This window comes from Morone saxatilis, unplaced genomic scaffold, assembly GCF_004916995.1.
Source record: "Morone saxatilis isolate NCDOM2014 unplaced genomic scaffold, NCSU_SB_2.0 Contig23, whole genome shotgun sequence".
Lineage (NCBI taxonomy): Eukaryota > Metazoa > Chordata > Actinopteri > Moronidae > Morone > Morone saxatilis.
In genome coordinates, this window is record NW_023339796.1 from 5,527,178 (window position 1) to 5,549,556 (window position 22,379).

The 22,379-nt window shown below is 38.4% G+C and overlaps 2 protein-coding genes across 2 annotated transcripts; both read right to left on the minus strand.

The window, feature by feature from the left end:
- Positions 1-2,617: 2,617 nt before the first annotated feature.
- mppe1 (metallophosphoesterase 1) lies at positions 2,618-11,571 on the minus strand. The gene is made up of 9 exons (XM_035670008.1): positions 11,020-11,571; positions 10,752-10,860; positions 9,262-9,365; positions 8,499-8,579; positions 7,151-7,259; positions 6,737-6,817; positions 5,273-5,395; positions 4,895-5,035; positions 2,618-3,484 (listed from the first exon to the last, which is right to left on the minus strand). Exons 1-9 carry the CDS (start codon positions 11,271-11,273, stop codon positions 3,299-3,301), a joined length of 1,188 nt encoding a protein of 395 aa, XP_035525901.1. The 5' UTR covers positions 11,274-11,571; the 3' UTR covers positions 2,618-3,298.
- A 4,184-nt stretch (positions 11,572-15,755) lies between these two features.
- On the minus strand, positions 15,756-21,867 carry LOC118334722 (cathepsin Z). Its single transcript, XM_035670767.1, has 6 exons — positions 21,700-21,867; positions 20,618-20,781; positions 20,196-20,375; positions 19,250-19,400; positions 17,675-17,840; positions 15,756-17,474 (listed from the first exon to the last, which is right to left on the minus strand). The coding sequence occupies exons 1-6, from the start codon at positions 21,840-21,842 to the stop codon at positions 17,367-17,369; spliced, it is 912 nt and encodes a 303-aa protein (XP_035526660.1). The 5' UTR covers positions 21,843-21,867; the 3' UTR covers positions 15,756-17,366.
- Between the last annotated feature and the right edge of the window lie 512 nt (positions 21,868-22,379).

The following is a 22,379-nucleotide window of genomic DNA, read 5'->3' on the forward strand; positions in this document are numbered from 1 at the left end:
TTTTTTCTTCTTCTTTTTTCTTTTGTTGGTTTTTCCTTTTCCTCCTTTTTATTTTAATTTTAATTTCTTTTTTTGAATTTCACAGCTTTAAACAAACATTGGAAATCCATTGAAAGTGTCCAAATTGCAACCTGGTGTTGTTTTAATAGGAACCAACGTTTTTTCGATATGAAGTGTGTCTGAGATCTGTACTGATGTGCGTGCCTGTGCGCATGTGTACATAAAACAAACATAGACTCACAGACTGTGTGTGTGTGTGCGTGTGAGGGCGAGTGTGCGTTGTGTGTAAAATTTTATAAATGTATGTACATGTAAATTTATAGGTCTATATAAATATATATGTACAATTATACATGTTTAATTATGTGTGTGCCTAGGTGTACATACCTATGTATGTATACGGTAAATATGTATACATACACACATAGGAAAGCATGTTTAGAATGGAGATGAATAAATGAGAGCGTGCAATATTAGTGATTCTTTGGTCCTTTGGAGCCATACCCAATGGCACAGGCACTATGAATGTGTGAGCAGCACCCAACAAGACAAGCTCTTCTCCTTGTACAAACAGCATCAGCCTTTTCTTCTGCTACAGTACACGTCTATCCCCAAAAGAGAGTGAACTGACTGGAGGTGCAAAAACCTTGTTTGGCCTGGGAGGATGATTAAATGACATTTTTATTTTCTTTAAATAAAGAGGCACATTAGAGGACTTTGCTTTATTTCCATCTTGGTGTCTAGTTGTGTCCAGATTTCTTATCACTGAGGGGGTTGTTGTTTATTTTGTTGTTTTTTTTTTTTTGGTGGATGCTGCAGTGGAGTTAATATGTACTGTACACAGATACATGTGGGTGAGTAGTGTTCAGGTACATTCAGTATCTTTACTGTGTTTCAGCAGACCAAATGATACGGGGTTTTTGAGCCAGACACCGATTTTTAAAGGGGAATCATTCACAGGTTACCAATATGGTGGCCGATATAGTGACTAATGATGATAATGTTATTTAAATAGCAACCTTTCAACAACAACAAAACATAAATAAAGCAATGAGCCCCAGAACTTAAAATACAAGCAAGATAAAATAAGTTAATAGATTACAGCAAATGAAATTAATGTAAGAAAAAGCCAAACGATAAAAGAAGAGATACTAATTTACCTTTGGTGGCTAGTCGAGACCTTGGACCTATTAGGGTTGTTAGAAACAGATGTAGGCAACAGCCAGACTAGTCGAGGCCCTAAAAACAAGCAGTAAAATCTTAAAATCAATTCTAAAACTCGCAGGAAACCAGTGAAAGGTAGTGAACTTTGCATTATATACTGGGAAAAAACATATTTTTGTCTGCAGCCAATAAATCTCTAATAGTTTTGGTATAAATGCAGGCCTTTCTCACAGCAGCACAGGTGTTACTAATAAAGTTAAAGTTGTCTTCGGTCTACCAGGACAAACTGAAGCAGCTAACTAATTCAGCCATTGTTAATTTTATTGTTTAAACCTGTTTCGGTGTGAGATATCTTTATATTTGAGATATCCTGATGTGTTCAGTTCAGTTCAGATTATTCTAAAGGACCCTCGCAGCCTCACAGGTGTTCAGGACTTCCGCTCGGGTTGAAGGTGCTGAGGATTGCTGAGGTCCCGGGACTCCTTTTATATTGAATAGTACGATGAAACGCTAACAGGAAAGTCGGGGGAATGTCAGTCAAAGAGGTCTAATGAAGAAAATAACTTTAAAAAGTGTGGGTCTGCAGTGTGTGTGATTAAAAACAGATCAGGGATTATATTTTAAGATTTATTATTTTAATCCTAATACAGTGGACATAACGTTACACCTCATTGAGTTAACTTAAATGTATCTTTTACTGATGTTCCAGATTAAAGGGTTAGATCTAATGTAATCATTAAAGAATGAGCAGTATGATAAATGTAATTTTATATATGTGTCATCATGGTATAGTGCAGTTATAAAAAATAATTGAGAGGATTTTCTGTCTTGAACTGAAACAATTATTTAATTAATAAGTAATAAGAAAATTATTTGGTGTCAATTTGAAAAATCAGTGAATAGTTCCTCAAAGTTTCTGTTTTTTATATAATGCTTTCAGACTTGGTTAAACAAATTAAGACATTTGAAGATGTCAAATTATTATTGAAAATACTTTCTACAGATTATCTGATATTGAAAATAGTTATTAGTTGCAGCCATATTCTTAAATAATCTAGTTATTTAAATATCTGACAAATCAAAGTACTTTGTTATATTGATGGAAAAATCATATAAAGATCCAATATTGCTGCTTATTGATCTGCAGCGTTGCTAAATATGACCTAGATATTACATTACTATTACTTTTACATTATCCAACCCTAAAATGAACAGAAGGAATAAAGGGATTTTTAAACTTTAAGTGTGAACTGTATCAGGAAGATTATATAACATTTGTTTTACTTCTTTTATGCTACTTTTTTTATTTGATGACAAGATTTAGCATCCATCACATTCATTTATTTTGATTACCACGACGTTGTGTCCATCTCTTCTAGTATTTCATCCTCAGAGCGACACAGCTTCAGGCCTCCAGCTTTAAACCATAAAGCTAAATAACCTCTAGAAAACAGACCTTAAGATTCTGATTTATTATGTACAGTTCGTCAGAAACATTTGAACAATTTTGGCAAAAACCCTCACAAACATTTGGCACAGCAAGTCAGCAACAAATATATTCAGATATGCATCATTTTTAAAAACAATGAGGAACCCCTGATGGATTATCAGACATCAACGGCGGGAAACAAACAAAGTGTTCAGAGAGTGAGACGATCAGTGTGTTTTTACATCAGATCACATAAACCACCACCTGACTGTACCACCTTAAACCAGACTGGTTGGTATTTACATATGCACGTGTTTGACTGGTCTCACTTGATGCCACATGTGTGCACTTTCTAATAATTCAGTCGGGAACAGGACACGGTTGTGAAGTCAAAAACCTTCCTGATGCAATAAGCTCCACCCGCCCGGCACTCCCGAGGAAACATCAGCGATGATTTGTAACAACAATTTGGCCCCCGGATCTGCTTTGTCATCGCAGGCTAAAAACCACATCATCATCATCAGCAATGATAAAGTCCTTTAAAGACATTTAAAATATATATTCACGTCCTTCACAAACAAATCGAGGTTGTATGAACAGATGTTTTTCCAGAAGAGAGTAGGGAGGACGTCTCGAGTGTTTTTTTTTAACCAGCTCTACTTCATGGCTCTGTCCTGGGACGCGGTGCACTCTGGGTAATGTAGTTCACAGAGACTTGTGCTTCCCCAGCAGGAAGAGGCTGAGGCACTGCAGCAGGCCTTTCATCCACATACAGTGAGCCAGGAACAGCAGCAGCAGGCAGGCGCCGGCCGAGCAGTAGACACCGATGACCGTGCTCTCCTCCGGCAGGAAACACTTGGATAGAGTGTAACTGCTGGGTGACACCGACGCCTGGGGGGAGGGACGGGTTGGGGCAGAGAAAACAGGAGAATGAAGAGGTGATAATCAGTGTTAATATTGGAGGAGGTGGCTGCTTGGCCCCTCAGCCACCAGGGGGCCTCCAAAAATAGAAAATGTGAACTCTTATTTGGTTCCTTTCTGCATATTTTAGACACAATCCTTTAAAGGAGCTATTTGAAACAAACAAGGTCCATTTAGTAGCTGATCTATAGCTTCCAGTTATATTTCATGTAGATATTCATACTACAATATGGACAAGGAGTCCTTAAACAGTTTGAACAAAAGTCCATGACGATCTAATCTGCTGCTGATGATCATGTGATACGGACGAAAGCTCCAGAACAGCTACTGAATGGACCTTGTAATCGCAAAGAGTTAAAAGACCAGCGTGTAGGCTTTGGTGGCATCCAGCGGTAAAGCTGCAGATTATATTTATATAATAACGCTCCCTTCCAACGTGTATGAATCTTCATTCATTCTTTAAATAAATAATTCAACAGCATTCATTTCTTGTAATATTCTGGTTCAATATCAGCCTGCTATGTAGTCACGTTAATGCATGTAGCACACAAATATATATATCCATTATTAGTTACGAGTTAAAATGTGATGGTAAGAAAGTAAGCAGAGGTAAAATTAATGGTGCAAAAACACTGAAATCGTGGCTTCAAACAGGAACTACTGGGAGGAGAAGTGTGGACCACAAGTGCCACTTTTACACCGAATTAGCTCTGGTTCTTGAACCGAATCTGTTCAAAAATAAATAATCTTCTTTTTGGAATAAACCTGCTGGGGTTTTCTGAGGTCGTACGTGGTGTAAAAAGTTTGAGAAACGTGTAGGAGACACTACAGTGGCCTCAAACAATTCACAAAACACAACAATTCTTATTTTAAGGTGATTATACACAAATAGAAACATAACCATGAATATTATATAAAATTTCTGCCAATAAATGTTAAATACTGGACTTATAAGTAAATTAATATGTAAATATCATATAAATTTACTAACTTTGAAAGTCACTTTGAAAGTCACTTTAAAGTCAGCATGGACGAGAGGAGTTTATCAATAATAATAATGTTTAGCTACTTTACGTACTGCTGCTAAAATTAATGTAGTGGAGTAAAAAGTAGAATATTTGTCTTTGTGGAGTAGCAAAGTAGAATAAAATGGAATTACTCGAGTACAAGAGCCTCAAAATTGTAATAGTACTAGTACTAAATGTACTTAGTTACTTTACACCTCTAGTAAAACTGTGTTGAGCTGAAACTGGCTTTAAAGAGAGATTCAGGTGATAATAATTCGTTCTCCTTATGAATACATTTTATAATAAATATTGATTATAGCTGCTCCATCAATCACTCGCCATCCTCTGTGGCAGGATGATGTTTCTCACTCACCAGGATGAAGCTCGGGTTGTTTCTGTTCCTCCAGCTGAAGGACGGCACGCTGATTTCTGGGTACTTGTTGTCATGGAGAACCTCACATCCGCTGTGGGTGTGTCCGCTCAGGATGAGGCGGGGCTTAAACCACTGCAGCAGCTGGGGAGAGAAAACCCACATCTACCCTCAGAGACAGGTTGCTGCTTGCTTACATCATCAGTTTCATCATCATCATCATCATCATCTGCCGTTTTCTATCCAGGGACTATTTCTGACAGCAGGCGGGTTTGTACTGTATTTTAATTGGATGAAGCCGCTTCAGAAGAGATCTGTGCTCTGGAGAGAGAGAGAGAAACAGCCAGCAGAGGCGGTGTGATCAGACTGCAGAGCACTCACCCTCTGTGAGGCCTCCTTCGACAACACGTCATACTTCTCTCTGAACAGCAGGTGTCGCTCTTCAGGCGGTGCAGCGTCCAGGCCTGTGCAGCCGGCGTCGCTCACTCTGTACAGAGGATAGTGCTGGAGGACAGAGGGGGAAACATGATTATCACCTCTTATGTTTTGCAATTTTTATATTTCAAATAAAAGTACAGAAAGATCGACTGGTGTTTGAATGCAGCAGAGATCCTGGGATAGTTCAGTTTAAATGTTACAACAACAAACATGCTGCAGAGAAACTGTTTTTTTTGTGTTAAAACAATTAATCAAATAATAAATTAGGCGATCGACTGTCAACAGTCAATCTGAGAGGCGGGTTACTGTCTCAGTCATTCATCAAGCACAGATTTGTTGGTTTAAACCTATCAAATGTGAAGATTTCCTGCTTTTTTCTGCTTCAAATAAAAGTAATTTGATGACATTATTTTTGGGCTCTGAGCTTACACTTCAATATTTTCAGACATTTTAAATAACCGATAGATTATTCAGCTATGAAAATAATTAGAAGAACTGACCAGTTGTTAATTAAAACAAACAAACAACTAACAATCAGCCATTTTTTCTTTGTCTTTCTGCAACAAACTTTATTTATATATATATATATATTTATATATATTTAAACCCAAGACCTAATAATCCCAATAATCAGGAAAATGTAAAGTATTACAAGCAGCTTAAAAGATGCCCCTTTTTACTGTTTTACTGTTAGTATAATCTACTCTATTATTATTAGATCAATGTTACTGATACATTAAAGTCACTGTGAATCCGACTACAACACTAGATGCCACTAAATCCACTGGACCTTTAAGTAAATTAATATATAGATATCTTTTAAACTGAAAACTTTGAAGAACTTTAAAGTCAGTATGGACGAGAGGAGTTTATCAATAATCTTTTAGTGTGAGTTTGTGAGTATTGTATTAAGACTTAATGAAATCTGAACGTATAAAGGAGGTACATTTACCCCCCAGGGATACTTTGGAGTACTAAAAGAAAATATGATGCATAATTCCTGAAATAATGAATTACATGAGTTCAATAAACAATGTAAATGTAAGTTTAATAAACCACATTTTATATTCAATATTCCTACTTTCAATACACTCGTTAACTGATGTAAACTCTGAACTGCAGTCGCCTTCCAGCCTCAGAGAATGACGGAGATCCTCAGTGAAGCTCTCCCACTAGATTATCGGTGAAACTTACCAAAAAGACGGCGTTCAATCCAACTAGGATGCCGCTGTGTTGATGCATAATGACAAAAAACTGGTTTTCCATCAATTTTTGGATTCTAAACATTTGAAATGAAGCATTTAAGTGTTTTTCCCCTCTTTTTTTTCTCCTATAAATGTTGCTGCTTTAATTCTCTGATGAAGAGCGAGTGGAGTGGAAACAGAGTTTACACAGAGTGCAGTTTACCTGTAACATGATGGGGGGTGTGGGAGGATAGAGCTGCGAGCCCTCACAGCTGTTAGTCACCGCGCTGCCCGACTGCGAGTTCTGCAGAAGAGACGACATAAAGAATTCATCTGCTGTCTCGTCCACAAGCTCACAGCGCATCCAATATCAACATCAGCCAATGTTTTTATTTTCCATCACTCCCCTCTTTCTTCTGGCAAACAGCTGCCACTTTTAATCTGCTTTTACAAACGCTGCATTTGTAAAAAGAACAGAACACCTGCACAGGGTGCGACTGAGCTTTAGATGTAAGTGTATTGTTCTTCTTCCTCACTTGACTTGAGTCTTTCACACTTCGTGAGCAGCAGCAGAGTGTGTTGGAGGTGCTGACAGTGTGAAAAGTGTGCTACCGAGGTTCCAGAGACTTCTTCCCACCTGAAGAGAGCAGTTGAGGTCTCTGGAGAGTTTGATCAGCTCCTTTTCCACCGACTGGCAGATGGGACACCCGTCACCGTGCAGGGCCACGCTGTTCACCAGCAGGAAACTGAAAGCGAGAGGGAAGAAAGTCTCAGAAACTCTGGCACGAAACACAGGAGAGCTGCAGCGAGACTGCAGAGATACATCATCATGTCCTGTTTTTATTCTGGGTGCTTTTTGTGAAAGTTGGTTCGATCTTTAAAGAGATCTTGCGCAGAGAAAAAGTTAAGCTGCACTGACCTCTTTTGGGTTTAAAGGTACCGTGATAACACAGGTCTGTACTTAACACCACAACCACCAGTGATGGAGCTACATCACTGCAGTAAACACATGAAAAAAGGTTTATTTAGGTTTGTCTGTTCTCACGGTTCAACATGGCGGCCTGAAGAAGAGAACCCGCTCCCTCTGTAGATAACAGCTCATTCTAAGGTCAGAAAAACATAACGATTCTTATATTCAGGTGATTGTAAACTAATAAAAACACACCAATAAATATTATATTACATTTCTGCCAATAGATTAAATATCCTAAATATTACACACTGGACCTTTAAAGGGATGAAATAAAGGCTGTAATACATCGTCTATAATGAATAAAAGATTTAATAATAGAAAGATTTTACCAGGTGTGTCTTTGTTCTTTTTTTCTATATATTCTATATATAACAAGCTATTTCATTTTCTAGTTGTCATGCCAACAGTATTCTCAATAGAAAAGACCTCTCCAACAATCAAATAATTTCTGTCTATATTGGAGACGTCAAACCTTATTTCCTTAAATAAAGTGAAGAAATTATTGTTTCTGTTTTTCTTACTTTCTTTTCTTTTATAAATAAACAAACGTAAGAGTCTTCAAACAAAAAAAAAATGAATTAGACAGATCATTGTGCCAGAGTCGATAAATATTGAAACTTTGCTTTTTGAAACTAGTCATTTTGGAAGCGAACATAAAATATTCCAACAGAGATTTGAGGAATAATCAGGACTTAATGACAAACTTTAAGGACTTTCAGGCCATAAAAAAACAAACACAAGTAACTTGATAAGTGGGAGATTTCTGCAGCGTTTGCTGTATGTGGATCCATGCTGATGTCAAATATGGCGTGTTCATCAGCACCCGGTGTGAAAGTAGGGATGCTATTTGTGTCATTTGTGCCTATCTGCAGATATTTAAGATCTCTGGAACAGTTCCCTGCCTTGTCATCTTGTTTAAAAGCAGACAGACTCAGGGGGATTAAAACCTGTGACCTTCCAGCCGGCTGAGTCACATTCCTCATCCTGCATGTTGCACCTTCCTGTCACTCACTTGACTCCCTTTTTGGTGACGATCCTGGTGGAGGAAGCGTTGAAGACCTTCTCAAAGCGCTGCAGTTTGAACCAGTCCATCCTGCAAGGGAGGAGGGAGTGGGGGGGGAGACACAACAGGCTCGTCACACCGCAAACACAAAAAAGAAACCTACCGCTCAGTCTGTCACGTCTGTCTGTCATACGCTCATTACATAAGAGCTGTGCCACCTCGCTTCCTGCTGCACGAGTCAAATCTAAGCACACGTCTACATAATCCCACATTTCTGAATCACACGCATCAAATGTTCAGCTGCAGGATGGCTTAATGCATCTTGTTCTATTTGCTGTCACTGCTTCTTCTTTCTCCCCCCCCCCCTGAGAAATTAAGAACATCAGTTTCAAAGGAGAAGAGCATTAGATACAGGGGGGTGGACACAATAAACGCAACATCTCTGCAATCCAACGCAATCCAACACAACAAATTAGCATAAAGTTGAATTGAGACTTCATTTAAACATTAAGAGCTCTGCAGGGGAGAAGTGTGTGTCAGCGTGTACTTCTTTCCAGGTTTGTTGGCCAGTAATCAAACTTTAACTCAAAGGTTATGCAATGTAGACCGAGTTCTGATTGTTTGCTCTACAGTTTAATGGTCTGAAGCTCAAAGAGAGAAGAGTGCAGTGTTATTGTGACTGCAAGCCCTTTCACTGAACCCCTACACAACTTTTTAATCCGGAAACTAAAGGTTGGAAAATAAGAAACAATAAAGCATGGTGTGTCCTTACTCATAATGGAAACCGATGTCATGATTCCCAACCAGTACAACCAGTTCTGTGTCAGTGGAGTGTCTGAACATCCTGTGGAAGCGGCGCACGTCGTCCTCCCAGTGCTGCAGAGAGAATAAGAAACACAAGTGGAAGCAGGTTTCAGTACAGGCCCTTTAATAAGACACAAGCCCCCTGGGAAGCTCATGAGAGATAATGGGATCTCTGAGGGTCACCCAGCAGCCCCCCATGGGTGGCTGAGGCGGAGCCGCTTTTGATTCAGACTCCAGATTCAATTTTGAACCTGCAGGGGCCCGAAAGCTGCACACAAGAGGCCTTTAATTACATCAGTGCTGTGTGTGTTTACACAATGTTTTCTTATAATGATGCGTCCGTAAACGACTCCTTGATGCTTCTTTTAATTAGTGCCGAAACAGTTACTCAGCTGACAGAAGGATTCACTTACAATCATTACAATAATCGATTCATCTTCGAGGTCGTTCGTCAGGCGAATAAATACCAAATATCTGCAGGTTTTAGGTTCTAAAATGTGCTTATTTGCTTCTTTTTCTTGTATTATATCTGGACGGTTGGTCGATTAATTGTAATTGAGGTAATCAATGAATCATTAAAGTCAAGTATCAAGCAAAAATACTGAACATCTGCTGGTTTCAAGTACTAAAATATGAGGATTTGCTGTTTTTAAAGTTGGAATATTTAAAATATCTTTTAGTTTTGGACACATTTTTCATACAAAAGGAGGCGTGTGACGTGTAAGCCGTGTGATTAATCGATTAATCAATAAAATAACTGACAGATTAATCGACAGTGAACATAATCATTAGTCGCACTCATATTTCAGACAAAACAAGCAATGTCAAGACGTTAGAGTAACTTTTCACAGGCATTTTTCACCATTTTCTGACATTTAAAACCAACAAAAACAACTGATTCATAATCAAAACAATCTCTAGCTGCAGACACACTTTTTATATTTCCTAAGATCTTGAGTCCTTCCTCTTGCAAACAGCCCACATTATACAGATTACAGAAGCGATGCCTACCAGGTTGTTTAAAATAAGGAATGAGGACGCTGACAGGAGGAAGATGGTAGATTGGTGGAGGATTTTTTTACAGCTCTATTTCCTTTTAATGAGGCTTTTTCCTCTTCTCTTGCTCAACTCTTTGTCTTTCTTCTGTCTTGACTTGATGGATCCCATTTGAACAATCCAGTAACAGATGTACGAGAATTCCCAGAAAGAGGAAAAGCAGGATGAAGGAAAAGCAGCTGCTGTTCATTTGTTGTTGTTGTTATTATTATTGATGTTTTTCCTCTCCAAAAAAACCCCTGCAGCCTCTGGGGGGGTGGGGGGCTGAATGGTACAACATGATGAGGACCGGTCGGCCTCTGCTTTGCACATACTGTTCTCTCATTACCATCATCATCATCACAATAAGCACTGTGGGTTTGCAGACAAAGCCAGAAAAATAAAGAAGAAGCTCTACGTTACCTTCTGCGAGCTCCACTTGCCTTCGTCGAAGATGTCCCCGAGAATAAACACTATTTCGGGCCTGAGCAGCCACAGAGCGGTCTGGAAAGCTCTCTCCATCTGCCATTCCCTGTGCGTTTGGAGACAAGAGCAAGGAAGCGTTATTTCGGTTGTTTTTGTTTACACTCCTGCAAGAGGGAGAGAGACAGGAGCACACACGGACGGAGATGGTAGGAGGGAATAGAGATGCATTGCTTTTTTTAAAAATAAAAATAAAATGGCATTTTACCTCCTCAGCTTGTCAAACCAGTGTCCCCCGACGGCTCCGAGGAGGTGGGTGTCCGACAGAACCATAGCGCGGACCGCCGAGTCCATCGGCCGGCCGTCGATGCCCTCTCCGCCGCCCCGTGCATGGCTGATCTTCGGCCAGGCGCACTTGAGGATGGTGGGGAAGTAAATGAGATACTCGCAGAAAAAGAAAGCCCCGCCGACCAGGAGGATCAGCAGCACCGCGACCATCCATCTGACGCTAAACCTCGGCATTTCTTTGTTATTCGGCGTTTGGGATGCCCTGAACTGGCGCACTGACGGTGATGGAGCGGTCCATGAGGCATCTTCCCCTCTTCCAGACCCGATTGTTTAGGTCTCCAGCCGTGTGATGCTCATGGCAAGTTGCTCTGAGGCTGCGCCGGATAGGAAGAAAAAACAACACACACACACAGAGAAAGCTCAGTGTCCAATCCAGGTGATCCAAATAAAAAATGGGATAAAAGTTAAATATAAAAATGCTCCCTCTTGCTTTGTGGAGAGAGAGCCGAGAGAGCTGCAGCCTGTTTCACAATCTCAGCTCCTTATAGTCAAGCTGCGAGCGTTTCCACGGACTGTGGGGGGGTTTCATTTCAAAATAAAAGGGTAGACACAGTTTGGTAAAAATGATGTGCTTTGGAGGGAAAAAGATCACTAAAATGAAAATAAAAGCTAAACTGAGACGATTTTGTGCAGGAAAATGGAGTTTAAGATATATATTCAATGACATTTTGGGGGGATAAATTAAGTGAGAGAGTGTGTGTGTGGGAGACATGGGGTTGTGACTTTTTAAACCTTTAGTCAGTAACACATTTGAACAGAAATTAACAGGAAGACATGTGAAATTATATCAACATATGGATTAAATTGTGTGATGTATTTGCTGACATTAGCCTAAATTATTTATAAGAAGTTCTATTCTAATCACCCTACATGTTACAGATGGGAAAATTTCAATTAAACGTAACCTGATTACTTTTGGATTACCTCGACACAAAATATGTAAATAAAGACAAGAAAAATGTCAATAACAAGTATTGATGTAAGTTTATCCTATAAGACAACAGAACAATTAAACCTCTGAAAGGAAAATGGAAAGATTTTTAACATATATTTGAATTAAATGTAACTGTAATCTGATTGTGTGACTCAGTTACATGTAATTACTCCCCAAACCTGATAAAAATATTCAGGAAATGTCTTTAGTTTTAGTCTTTTTGGTCAAATCTGTCAACACAACAAGCACAAGGACTCACTGGTGCATTATATCTTTATTGAGACAAGTGACCCCATATTATAATGATTTAAATAAAACCTGAAACAAACATTAAAAAACAAATAAAAACGAACTAATGAAAGATAAGAAACTATAATAACCCAAGTACAGTTTTGTACTTCTTCTATCTTATTCTAATCTATAAACTAACTCCAGAAGTAAAATACCCCTTTTTTTCAAACTGAACTTTCAAATTAAAAGCATCAACTTCCGGTATTCTTCTGGCTAACTCGCGCGTGCTTGACTATAGGAATTTGCGTGTATGCGCGTGAGTGTGCGCACGGGGGCGAGGAGAGGTGGAGGTCAGGTTAAAACACTTGAACCAGAAGTTATTTAAAAACAAAAAGCCCAGTTATAAGTCTGTAAAGTTTATTGATTTAATATTTATATTGATAAATCATCTGATCAGCAGTGACACAACCTGGCTCCAGTCCACACAAACACTAACAGAGCTGGAAAGGAGCCAACCACTATGGGACAAATGAGATTAGGTGATTAAGAGCAGAAATCTAATCAGGAGGAGACTGCTTGTGTGTGCAGCTCTCTGTCAGCTCCTGAAACTGGAACCAGCGAAGAGCTTTTTGATTCAAAACTGCTCCAACAAAACTGTTCTAATCTCGGCCTCCGTGGATGCAAAGTTACCTGCTGAACCAGTCCGTCTGCATGTCTGCAAGCACACACTGTACACTGCACACACCTCTCTCACACACACACACAGACACAAATGTGTTCTGCTCACAAAATACAAAAGAAGAGGAGGAACTTTACTGGCGTGTCTTCACCCCTGACCCTGTGAAACATTTGCTCCAGCAGGCGTTCAGTGTGAGATTTGTGCAGAATAAGGAAGTTTACAGGAGTGGAAAGTGGAGCAAAGTAACAACAACAACAGCACAAAAGGGAAAACTGGTGCATGACAGTGTGATTAAAGGACGCAGGGAGGGTGGTGGCATCTCAGTTTTCAGACTTATGATCTGTTTGTGATCATGAATGAACATTTTTTTGGCCCTAGAAACCAAAAACAGGGCGGAGGCTCAAAGCTCTGCTCCCCCTCCAGATGTGCTGTCTGGCTTTTGCTCCACTTACATTCATTGCTTTGAGGACATAAAGAGTATGTTGTATGTTGTAAAACTGCCCTTTAAATGCATTACGGGGCAAAACAAAAGACCCAGTTTCACCACCACCCCGACTGAGTTTCAAGGATACCAATGAGTGCCCACACCGAGGAGTTGGAGCTACTCTCCTTTAAAGAAACACTATTCTCACTCTTTTATATTACAAATCATCTTTTTGTTCTCAGTCAGGGTTCTTGGCTGCTATTGTGGACACCGGGGTCGTGTCCTCTGTAGGTTTTCTGGGAATTTGAAGGAGTTTAGCGACCTTGGAGGAGCTTTTTGTTACAAAGAGATTTTTTTTTTTTGGCTTTTTGTATTCAGTATTTCATTCCTTGCAGAACGGAGAGAAGGGCTTTTAAAATAACCAATTACACCTTCGTGTCGGGGAAATAACAAGCTACAAGGTTGTGGGCTCTGTTTACAGTATCTGCCTCTCCACATGTACTCTTGTCATGCAGAGAGTCCACTAAAATAATTCCAGGGCCAAGATTTTAACAAAATACTGAGGTCACAAGTTAAAATCCTCTCAGTTAATTTGACAGTTAACTGTTTATTGTAAATGTAATTATATCCAATTATATGCATATAACATGTACTGTAGATGCAGGGCTACTGAGAAGGGCGACGCCTGCACACTGACTCCAATACTACGTTAATTAATAAGTACAGAGATAATAAATGCATCAAATATATGTAATAAATGTACATTTAGCTTGTTGTTTATAGCTCTCTGTACTTGCAATATTTGTGAATATTAAAGGGAAAATATGATGCATATATATTGTTTTTTGTCATGTACAATATTTTACATACGTTTTTAAATTTTTTTTTATATATATTTGATGATTTTTTTGGGATTAATATACTTCTAAATTAATTTTGTTGAGTGCGACTTGAATTGTTAATCACTTTGAGATGTTTATCATATATTTATTTAGCTGGTTGACCACCTAGAGCACCTCTGACTTTTGAAAATATTAACATAAGTTAAGATATAAACTTTATTAATCCTACACTGGGGGAAATTCACTTGTTACAGCAGCTCCAGATACAAAACAGCAGAATACAAACAGAATAAAAAAATACACATTAAATAACAAAATAAAATAGAAAAAATACAAGCTATCAAGAAAAGAAAAGAATTAGGGTTGTATGTACACTATATGCAATGTTTTTTACTTGATTTATTATCTCAAAATGATGATTTAGTATCACATATGTTCCAACTTCTAGAGTCAAACTGTATAATTTAGACATTTATTTATTTATTTTTATCATTCTTAATTCTTTATGTGGATTATGTGGCATTAATTGGGCTTCCATACATACTCTCCTCATTACAAACTCTAATAATTCTTTAATTTTCTTTTTAAAAAAATCAAATCTGTGTCTCATCGTGACTGTTTTTTATTTGTATCATCCCTCACTCTTCATCAAATGTATTTTTTTTCTGGCATTAATGGGCTTCCATATGTTTAACAGATTAAAGGATTTGGTCTTGTTGTTGGACTCACGTGACGCATTATAAAAAAAGAGTGGTCCAAATCTCTGCAGCCGCTCTCACACAGACTCAAAAGCTGTGAATGGGGCTCAACTGTAAGAGGTGAGCGTATGTAAAGTACGAGTTTAATGCAACACACAGCCAGAGACTACCTACTGCTTTGCATCTGTATGGGTGAATGTAGTCTTTAGTCCCCAAACACACTGGTTCCTAATTAAGACAAAAACATCTTTTAAACGGCTCATTAAATACTGTGTAAAGATTCATTTTTTTAAAAGCAGCTGGGCACTGTGGGCTTAAAAGGGAATAAATAGAGCATTTGTTGGGGACTATTTTCAACTGCGGATTAATACATATCTGGTGCTCCAGTACAGGGCTTTTCAAAGAGACTGTAGGCCTCACCTCGGACAAGGCTCGGAAAAAGGGTTCCCCTCTCACACTCCTTTAGTTCATTTGCTTAGTTTCTGGATGCCTCTCCCGATTATGTTATTTGATCCTATAGAAGCTTAACGTTTGAGTAAAGACAGATTAAAATTGCTGTTTGATGTAACTTCAGAAGACACAGAACACATAAAAAAGGTCTTTCCTAAGGAATTTATTAGGTGATGAGTCTGAGAAAAGTGGGAAAAACAGTAATATTTTCTCCCAAAACTGCTGTATTGTGATCTCCTTTTGGAAATTATGTAATATTTTTTCACTTCCTCCCCTGAAACAGTTCGGAGCCCCCCTAGGGAGGCCCGCCTCTGCTCTAGTATTCACAGCAGCAGTACGATATATGTGGGATCGACTCAAAATAAACTCCAGTTAATAAAGAAACCTGTCACCCAGAGTGTGGCTCATTGATGTGTTTTTAATAGTTATAACAGCGGAGCTCTGTGACACAGAGGAATAAGATACACCAGGATACATAAGAGATACTTGGATCAATTAATTGTTTGGTCTTTTCACTGGATGACAAAAAAAAAAAAGGAAGACGGCTTTGAATTTGAAACAGCATTTAGATCTTGTGCTACCAGCAAATATAATGAAACAGAGTCTAAAAATAATGGAACCAGTACAACTATAAAATATCCACAGAGTGGTTGTTTTTATTTGTAGGATGTGGGGGAGGATGTGTCCTTAATGGCCCCCTTTTCTTCTAAAAATCTGCAGATTCATTACCATAACAAACAAAGGCGATAAAGAGGACATTTCCATATGCGTCAGGTTTGCATAAGACAAAAGTCACCCCTTGGTTTGGCTTAAAGCGAGCCGGTTAATGTATGTGCTGGATCTCCGTGATACTGTATCCAACCAGGTTTGAGGTTAAATCCTTCGGACTGCCTCTGGACAGGCTCATTTAGAAGCTGTTGTTGTGCTGTGCAGATGTTATGAAAGAAAAATGTATCTGTAATCTCCCCACTAACGTTTAATCACAGGTGAATTTAAATGTGAGTGACTCAGCTCGCCTATCATTTGAAAGAATAAATTGTTTCCTTAGAAACGTGATAATGGATCTGAACTGAAGAACCTGCAGGTTTTTTACCTCTTTTTTTTCTGAGAGTTATTTTGAGCTTAAGCTGCATTCAAGAGCAGGTTATCTGTCCAGTTTGCATTTTCAGGCCTGAAAAACTGATCTTGTATCAGGATATTTATGTAAATTCAGTGGTTAAGTTTAAGGTTAAGTAAGATTCACAAAAGTAGCTCTAAAGTTGCATTTATTAGTCTAACAAAACGTATAAATCTGCAATAACTGGGCACCCTGGTAGCTCATCTGGTAGAGCTGGTGCCCCATGTCCTATGAGTCCTTGCTGCAGCAGCCATGTGTTCAACCTGTAGCCTTTTTATTAGTGTTTCTCTCACTTTTCTGTCACTTTACAGCTGTCGTTATCCATTAAAAAACAATAAAAGGCCTCAAAAACAATTAAAAAAACAAAACTAAAATCTGTACTAACAAGATTTTACATGTGTTTCCATGAATTATGAAAAAATAATGCATTAATTACAGGTTTAATACATCAGTGGACATCAAAATGGAGCTAATCTTTCCTCCTTTGTTGCCACTCTCATGTCTGTGAGGTAAATACGTAGCTCTATGCTCGTTAGCTTAGCTTACCATAAACACTGGACAGAGGGGGAAACACAACTAGTCTTCCTCAGTCGTAACAAAACGTAATAAAATCCACTTACCAGAACCTCCAAAGCTCACTAATTAAATGTTATTTCTAGTTTATTTATTATATTAAAAAAAACAAAGTGTAAAGATGACACGTTGCGGTTGTATGCCAAACAATTTCTTGGCCTGAACCAGTTGCCTGGCAACCAGTGGAGGTTACAAACAATAGAAGAGTGAATTGTCTTTTTTTATAATTTGATTTTGCTCCTGAAATGTTGAACTACTCCTTTAATTTGTAAAAAAAAAAAAACCCTCCATGACTTAACTTCAGTCAGTTTAATCTATGTTACAACAGGTCTCCATATGCACAGTTTTTCTCAACACCCAGGTTGAACCAGTTGCCTTTTCCTCCTTTATAGGCACTGGTGACTATTCTTGCCCAGCCATGTTCTCCCTGAAAACAAAAACAAAACAAATATTATTTAATCTGCAAGCAAGAAACCCAACATCAGTGAAACTTCTTGAAAATGCCAGCTGTTCTTCACAGAAACGTTTCTACTTAACAAGAGTGAATTCATGCCTTGGTACATTTAAAACTATAGAGCTGAGCAGAGCTGAGCAGGCAGGGTGTGGTGCAGACAAAGAGAGACCAACCCAAAACTCTCCCCAGGAGTTCCTGACGATCCAGTACTCGGTCCCGTCCTCCGCCACGCCCCAACCAGCCACAGACACGATGTGATTGGGCAAAGAGAGCGGGTGAAACTCTGAGAAGACTCCTCCAGAGTATCCCTCCAGGCCGTCGGTGGCCATCAGGGCACAGCTGAAAAACAGTAAATTTGTTCTTTCTTATGATTTTAATCTCTATAATGTGCAGTCAGATAATAGCAACTTTATTCCTATAGCCCAAGGTGCTTAACAAAACACTCTCAGATTAAATAAACAAATGTAAATTATTTATCCAATACCGGCGCCGCAACCTTGAGTATCTGTCGACACTGATACCAAGAGTCGACTCTCAAACTGTGAAACAAATATTCTTCTACTTCCATGAAGGAAGAAATACAAAGCCCAGTGTTTAGTTAAGCCTTTATGTAAAATTGTTTAGGCTAAAGCTTCTTATCAGGTTAAACTTCTCTCCTAATTTTTGGCCAGTATCGGATTGGCACAGTAAAAATATCCCTAATAAAAAGCAATGTCATTAAAAAAACAACAAATAAAATAAACACAAACAGTTTGATCAAAATACAATAAAACACAACCAGCAACGCCAACCCACATTAAAAGCCAAGTTACAAACAGAGGTCTTTCATTTCTTTATAAAACAGGGAGTTTGCTGTTCTAAGATCCGAGGGGACGGCTGGTCCACAGTTTGGGGCCATAAAAACAGAGAGCACCAGATTTCTTTTGGGACTCTTCTAAAAGAAAAGAAAAGGAAGATCTAAGAGTTTCTTATTGGGACTTAAAAGGCAAACGCAGATGTTCACAAAAGCAGTTTAACTCCCGAAGGATCTTCACCAGTGATATGAAGATATGTACCAATTTCACAGATTATTATTATTTTTTTTGTTCTACTCACAAACTTTTATGTTCGACACTAGAAAATAGAACGTTTCTCTGTGTGTTCAATGAAAATCTGATTTTAAGAGACGTACGAGGATGATTTAAAAAAAACACATCAAACTTTTTAAATTCTTAATTTCACAATCTCATTAACTCAAATTTAAGACCATAAATTTAAAATGTCCACTGATGAAAAAGGTTTTGAAAAGTTCGATCCAACACATCTGCAGGTATGTGAATAAAAGCACATTTAATACTTCATGGAATTAATTTAAAGACAATATAAAAGCCAGAACTTTACTTAAAGAATTAAAGCTAATGTAAGACATTAAACTATAAATGAAAACGAACATCAGTAAATTGTTAAATGATATAAAGTTGGGTTAATTAATAAAGTCTGTATGTAATATGATATAAAATCAATACTTTAAAGCTTTAAATTCATATAATTTACTGTATTTTAAAACGTATCTGAGTGAAATAAAAGTCCACTCGCTGCTGTTACGTCTCTCAAAGGTTTTTAGAATTATTAAATATGTATAAACTCATAAAAACTTCACTATGATTAAGAATCGCTCTGTGAAAAGTTTAGGCTCGATCTTATACTTCACGTGGAGGATGTAGGAGGACGGATAATAACAGATGACTGGGGAGGATGACTTACTCTACCTGATGGGCCCGTTGGTGTAAATTTCAGCTTTCATCTCGTCTCTCCCTGAAACTTCTCCGTAGTCGCCCACTTTCCACACCGTGTAGTTCTTCACAACAGCACACGACTGAAAGAAGGAACACGTGCCACACTGGTTGAACTGCTCACACTCTGAAAACAAGTGGAGAAGGTTATTTATAATTATTTACAGTGCAAAGTACACATTTCTTTACAATCTCCATGAAGTTAAAATGTCAAGTGTACTGTTACAGTGTAAAATAACCTTTAAGTTATGTGATGTTCAGTTTGAGACAAACTCCAACCTACAGTTTGTTTAAATTCCCCCAGCACACTGCAGCAACTGTTTACAATATAACAACACTTCTCAAGACTAAAATAGATACACATACACTATACGAAGAAAAATATGAGGACACCAAACCATTAAATCCACATGTGACTGTTCAACATCTCACTCCAAAACTTGTGGCTGTGAACAGTAACAACCTCCACTCTTCTAGGAGGACTTTCCACATGATTTTTGGAACCTGGCCGCAGGGATTTGCTCCCATTTAGCCACAAGAGCATTAGTGAGGTCAGCCACTAATGTTGGTTGATAAGAGCTGGCTCACGGTTGATGTTCCAGTTCGACGGGGGTTGAGGGGTCAGAGCTCTGGGCACCAGAACACAAACTTGGAAGCTCACTTTGGTCTAAAATAACGTTATATGACGTAGCATTAAAGATCCCCTCCAGACATGTATTAAGATTACAAATAGTCTGTCTGGAAGAATAATGTTTGTCTGATGTGTTTCTGAGTGAAGCTCAAACATCCAACTGTAGGAACAAGAAGAAACACACATCCTTGAGTGGAGAGATTCCTCTTATTGTGTGTCCACATACTTTTGGCCATTTAGTGTAAATTGTAACAGCAGACAGACTAAACATAACACATTGTTTATTTTCACTTTGGTTTTTGGCTTGGTAGTTGTTGCAGGTTTCGTCAGGAATGCCTCTCTTGTGTGCGTAGGCGTAGACTCTCAGATGGTCTCCTCCGTAACAAGAGCCCGCCCCGCCGCAGTCTATCACGTTCTGCACCGACAGGTAGGACGACGGCCACGCTCCTCCACGCTTGATGTTGATGCGGTCTTAGGAGGAAAAAAGAACAACAGATATGGGTGGATGCTGCTCTCCACTCTCAGTCCGCCCACACTAATGTGACACTGTGTAGTCAACATAACATCTGTATTATCTATTGTGTAATAAATCTATTTTAAATACACATAATTATGTGCATAGTGTACATATTTTACATCAAAGCTCATCCTTCCCTCCATCCATCCCTCTATCTCGCTTCCTCCTCCCTCCTCCATCCCGTTGCCATAGTTACCAGCTAGCGCACTGGTGGCTCCCATGGCCCAGCAGGACCCGCAGTACTGGGGGATGTGCTGGTTCCGTGTGACGCTCACATAGTTCTTCCCCGCGATGTTCCTCCAGTCCCAGGACAGAGGAAGATCGGACGCCTTCACATACTCGTGTGGGCGAGGTCGTGTCCTGAAGATGGGTAAAGAATTGAGGGGCTCGTATGTGGCTGTGAAGGTTATTATCATCAGGAGGCATCAGGACAGGCGTGCAGCGTATTGTCAGTGTTAAAAGTATAGTTATATGTCTCTTTTATGTTGGTTCTGTGATGTTTTTATGGGAACTAACGGATTGTAGCACTGTGCCAAAGACATATTTCCCCTCAGCGACCATAAAATGTACTCTTCTCTCTTAATAGTAATCACACTAAACACACAGTGCATCTGAGATATTATACAGACACACACAATAGCACAGTGTTCCAAGTGTCATTTCAGATTGAAAAAGCAAAAAATCAGCAAGTACAATTAATTTGATTCATTTGTTGTACGCTTAATTGTCAAATTTAGTACAATTGCAGGTAATCAGTCAGGACTTACTTTCTCGATTGAACTGGTATTTCTGCACTAATAATAATGAAGAAAAGGCATGAAAATCTGAATTTTGTGCCTCCATGAATTAATAAATCCAATAAAAATCCCTTATGAGACCCCTACTTTTTAATATTTTTATGAAGCAGTCCTGATGATTGTTAAAAGGAGAACTTGGGAACATTTCAGAGATATAAAGTGGACTGCAAGCATGTGCTTTTACTTGTATATAATAATAATATAGTAAAAGAAGAGAACAAAATAACAACATAATGAACCCAGAAACCAACATGTTACATCTTATAATCATGAGACACTGCACCAGAGTGAGTTTCTGGACTTAATACTATAAACCAACAACTATATGAGCCTGTGAAATACTTAAAACGGTATGTATATACCTGCAAACCCGCTGTAAGTAACCACAGATAACAGTTAAATAAAAGTAGGTCAATATAGTTCTTAAGGTTTACAGTTAAACAGATCTCTACTAACGTTGGTAGAAATAATAGAAACTCACCTGACAGAGTCCGGACTACCGTCTCTGAGAGGTTTGTAACAAGGCTCAGATAAAAGTCTGCAGGAGCTGATGTGAATTGAAAATGATGCCACGCAAAATAATAACAGCGGTGTTGTTGTTGTTGTTGTTGTTGAAGACGCCATTTTGGCTCTGCCCCGCTGTATGACGCACGCTCAGCGCGCCCCCTGTCGGCACCTGATACCATGACAACCAACCTGTAAACCGACGAACTCCCTAAAAAAAAAGTGATTTATTTTAATGGATATTTAATTTTATGTTCAGTAAAATAACAATAATAGTAGAGACACAAGTGATAAAACTGTATATTTAACACAGATAGTGAACTCTTTTGTGGTTTTGTTCATTTTGAGCAGATTATTTCCTGTGAATATTGATCAGAGATTGGTTTTATACATATTGTTTTTTAATTAATTAATTAATTTAACTAAAATCATATATACTTAATATGCTTTTTTTAAAATAAAGTCTGTGTTTTCTTTTTCCCTTACACTTTTGTTCTATTGTTCCATTAGCTCTTTGGTTGTTTTAACTTTTCTAATATTTTTTTATATTATATTTTTATTTTATATCAAAGCTTTGTTTGGGAGCCACTGACATAGGCTGTAAAATTTACTATTGCTTTTTAAAAAGTTGGATTTGTCAACCATCAATTAGCAAAT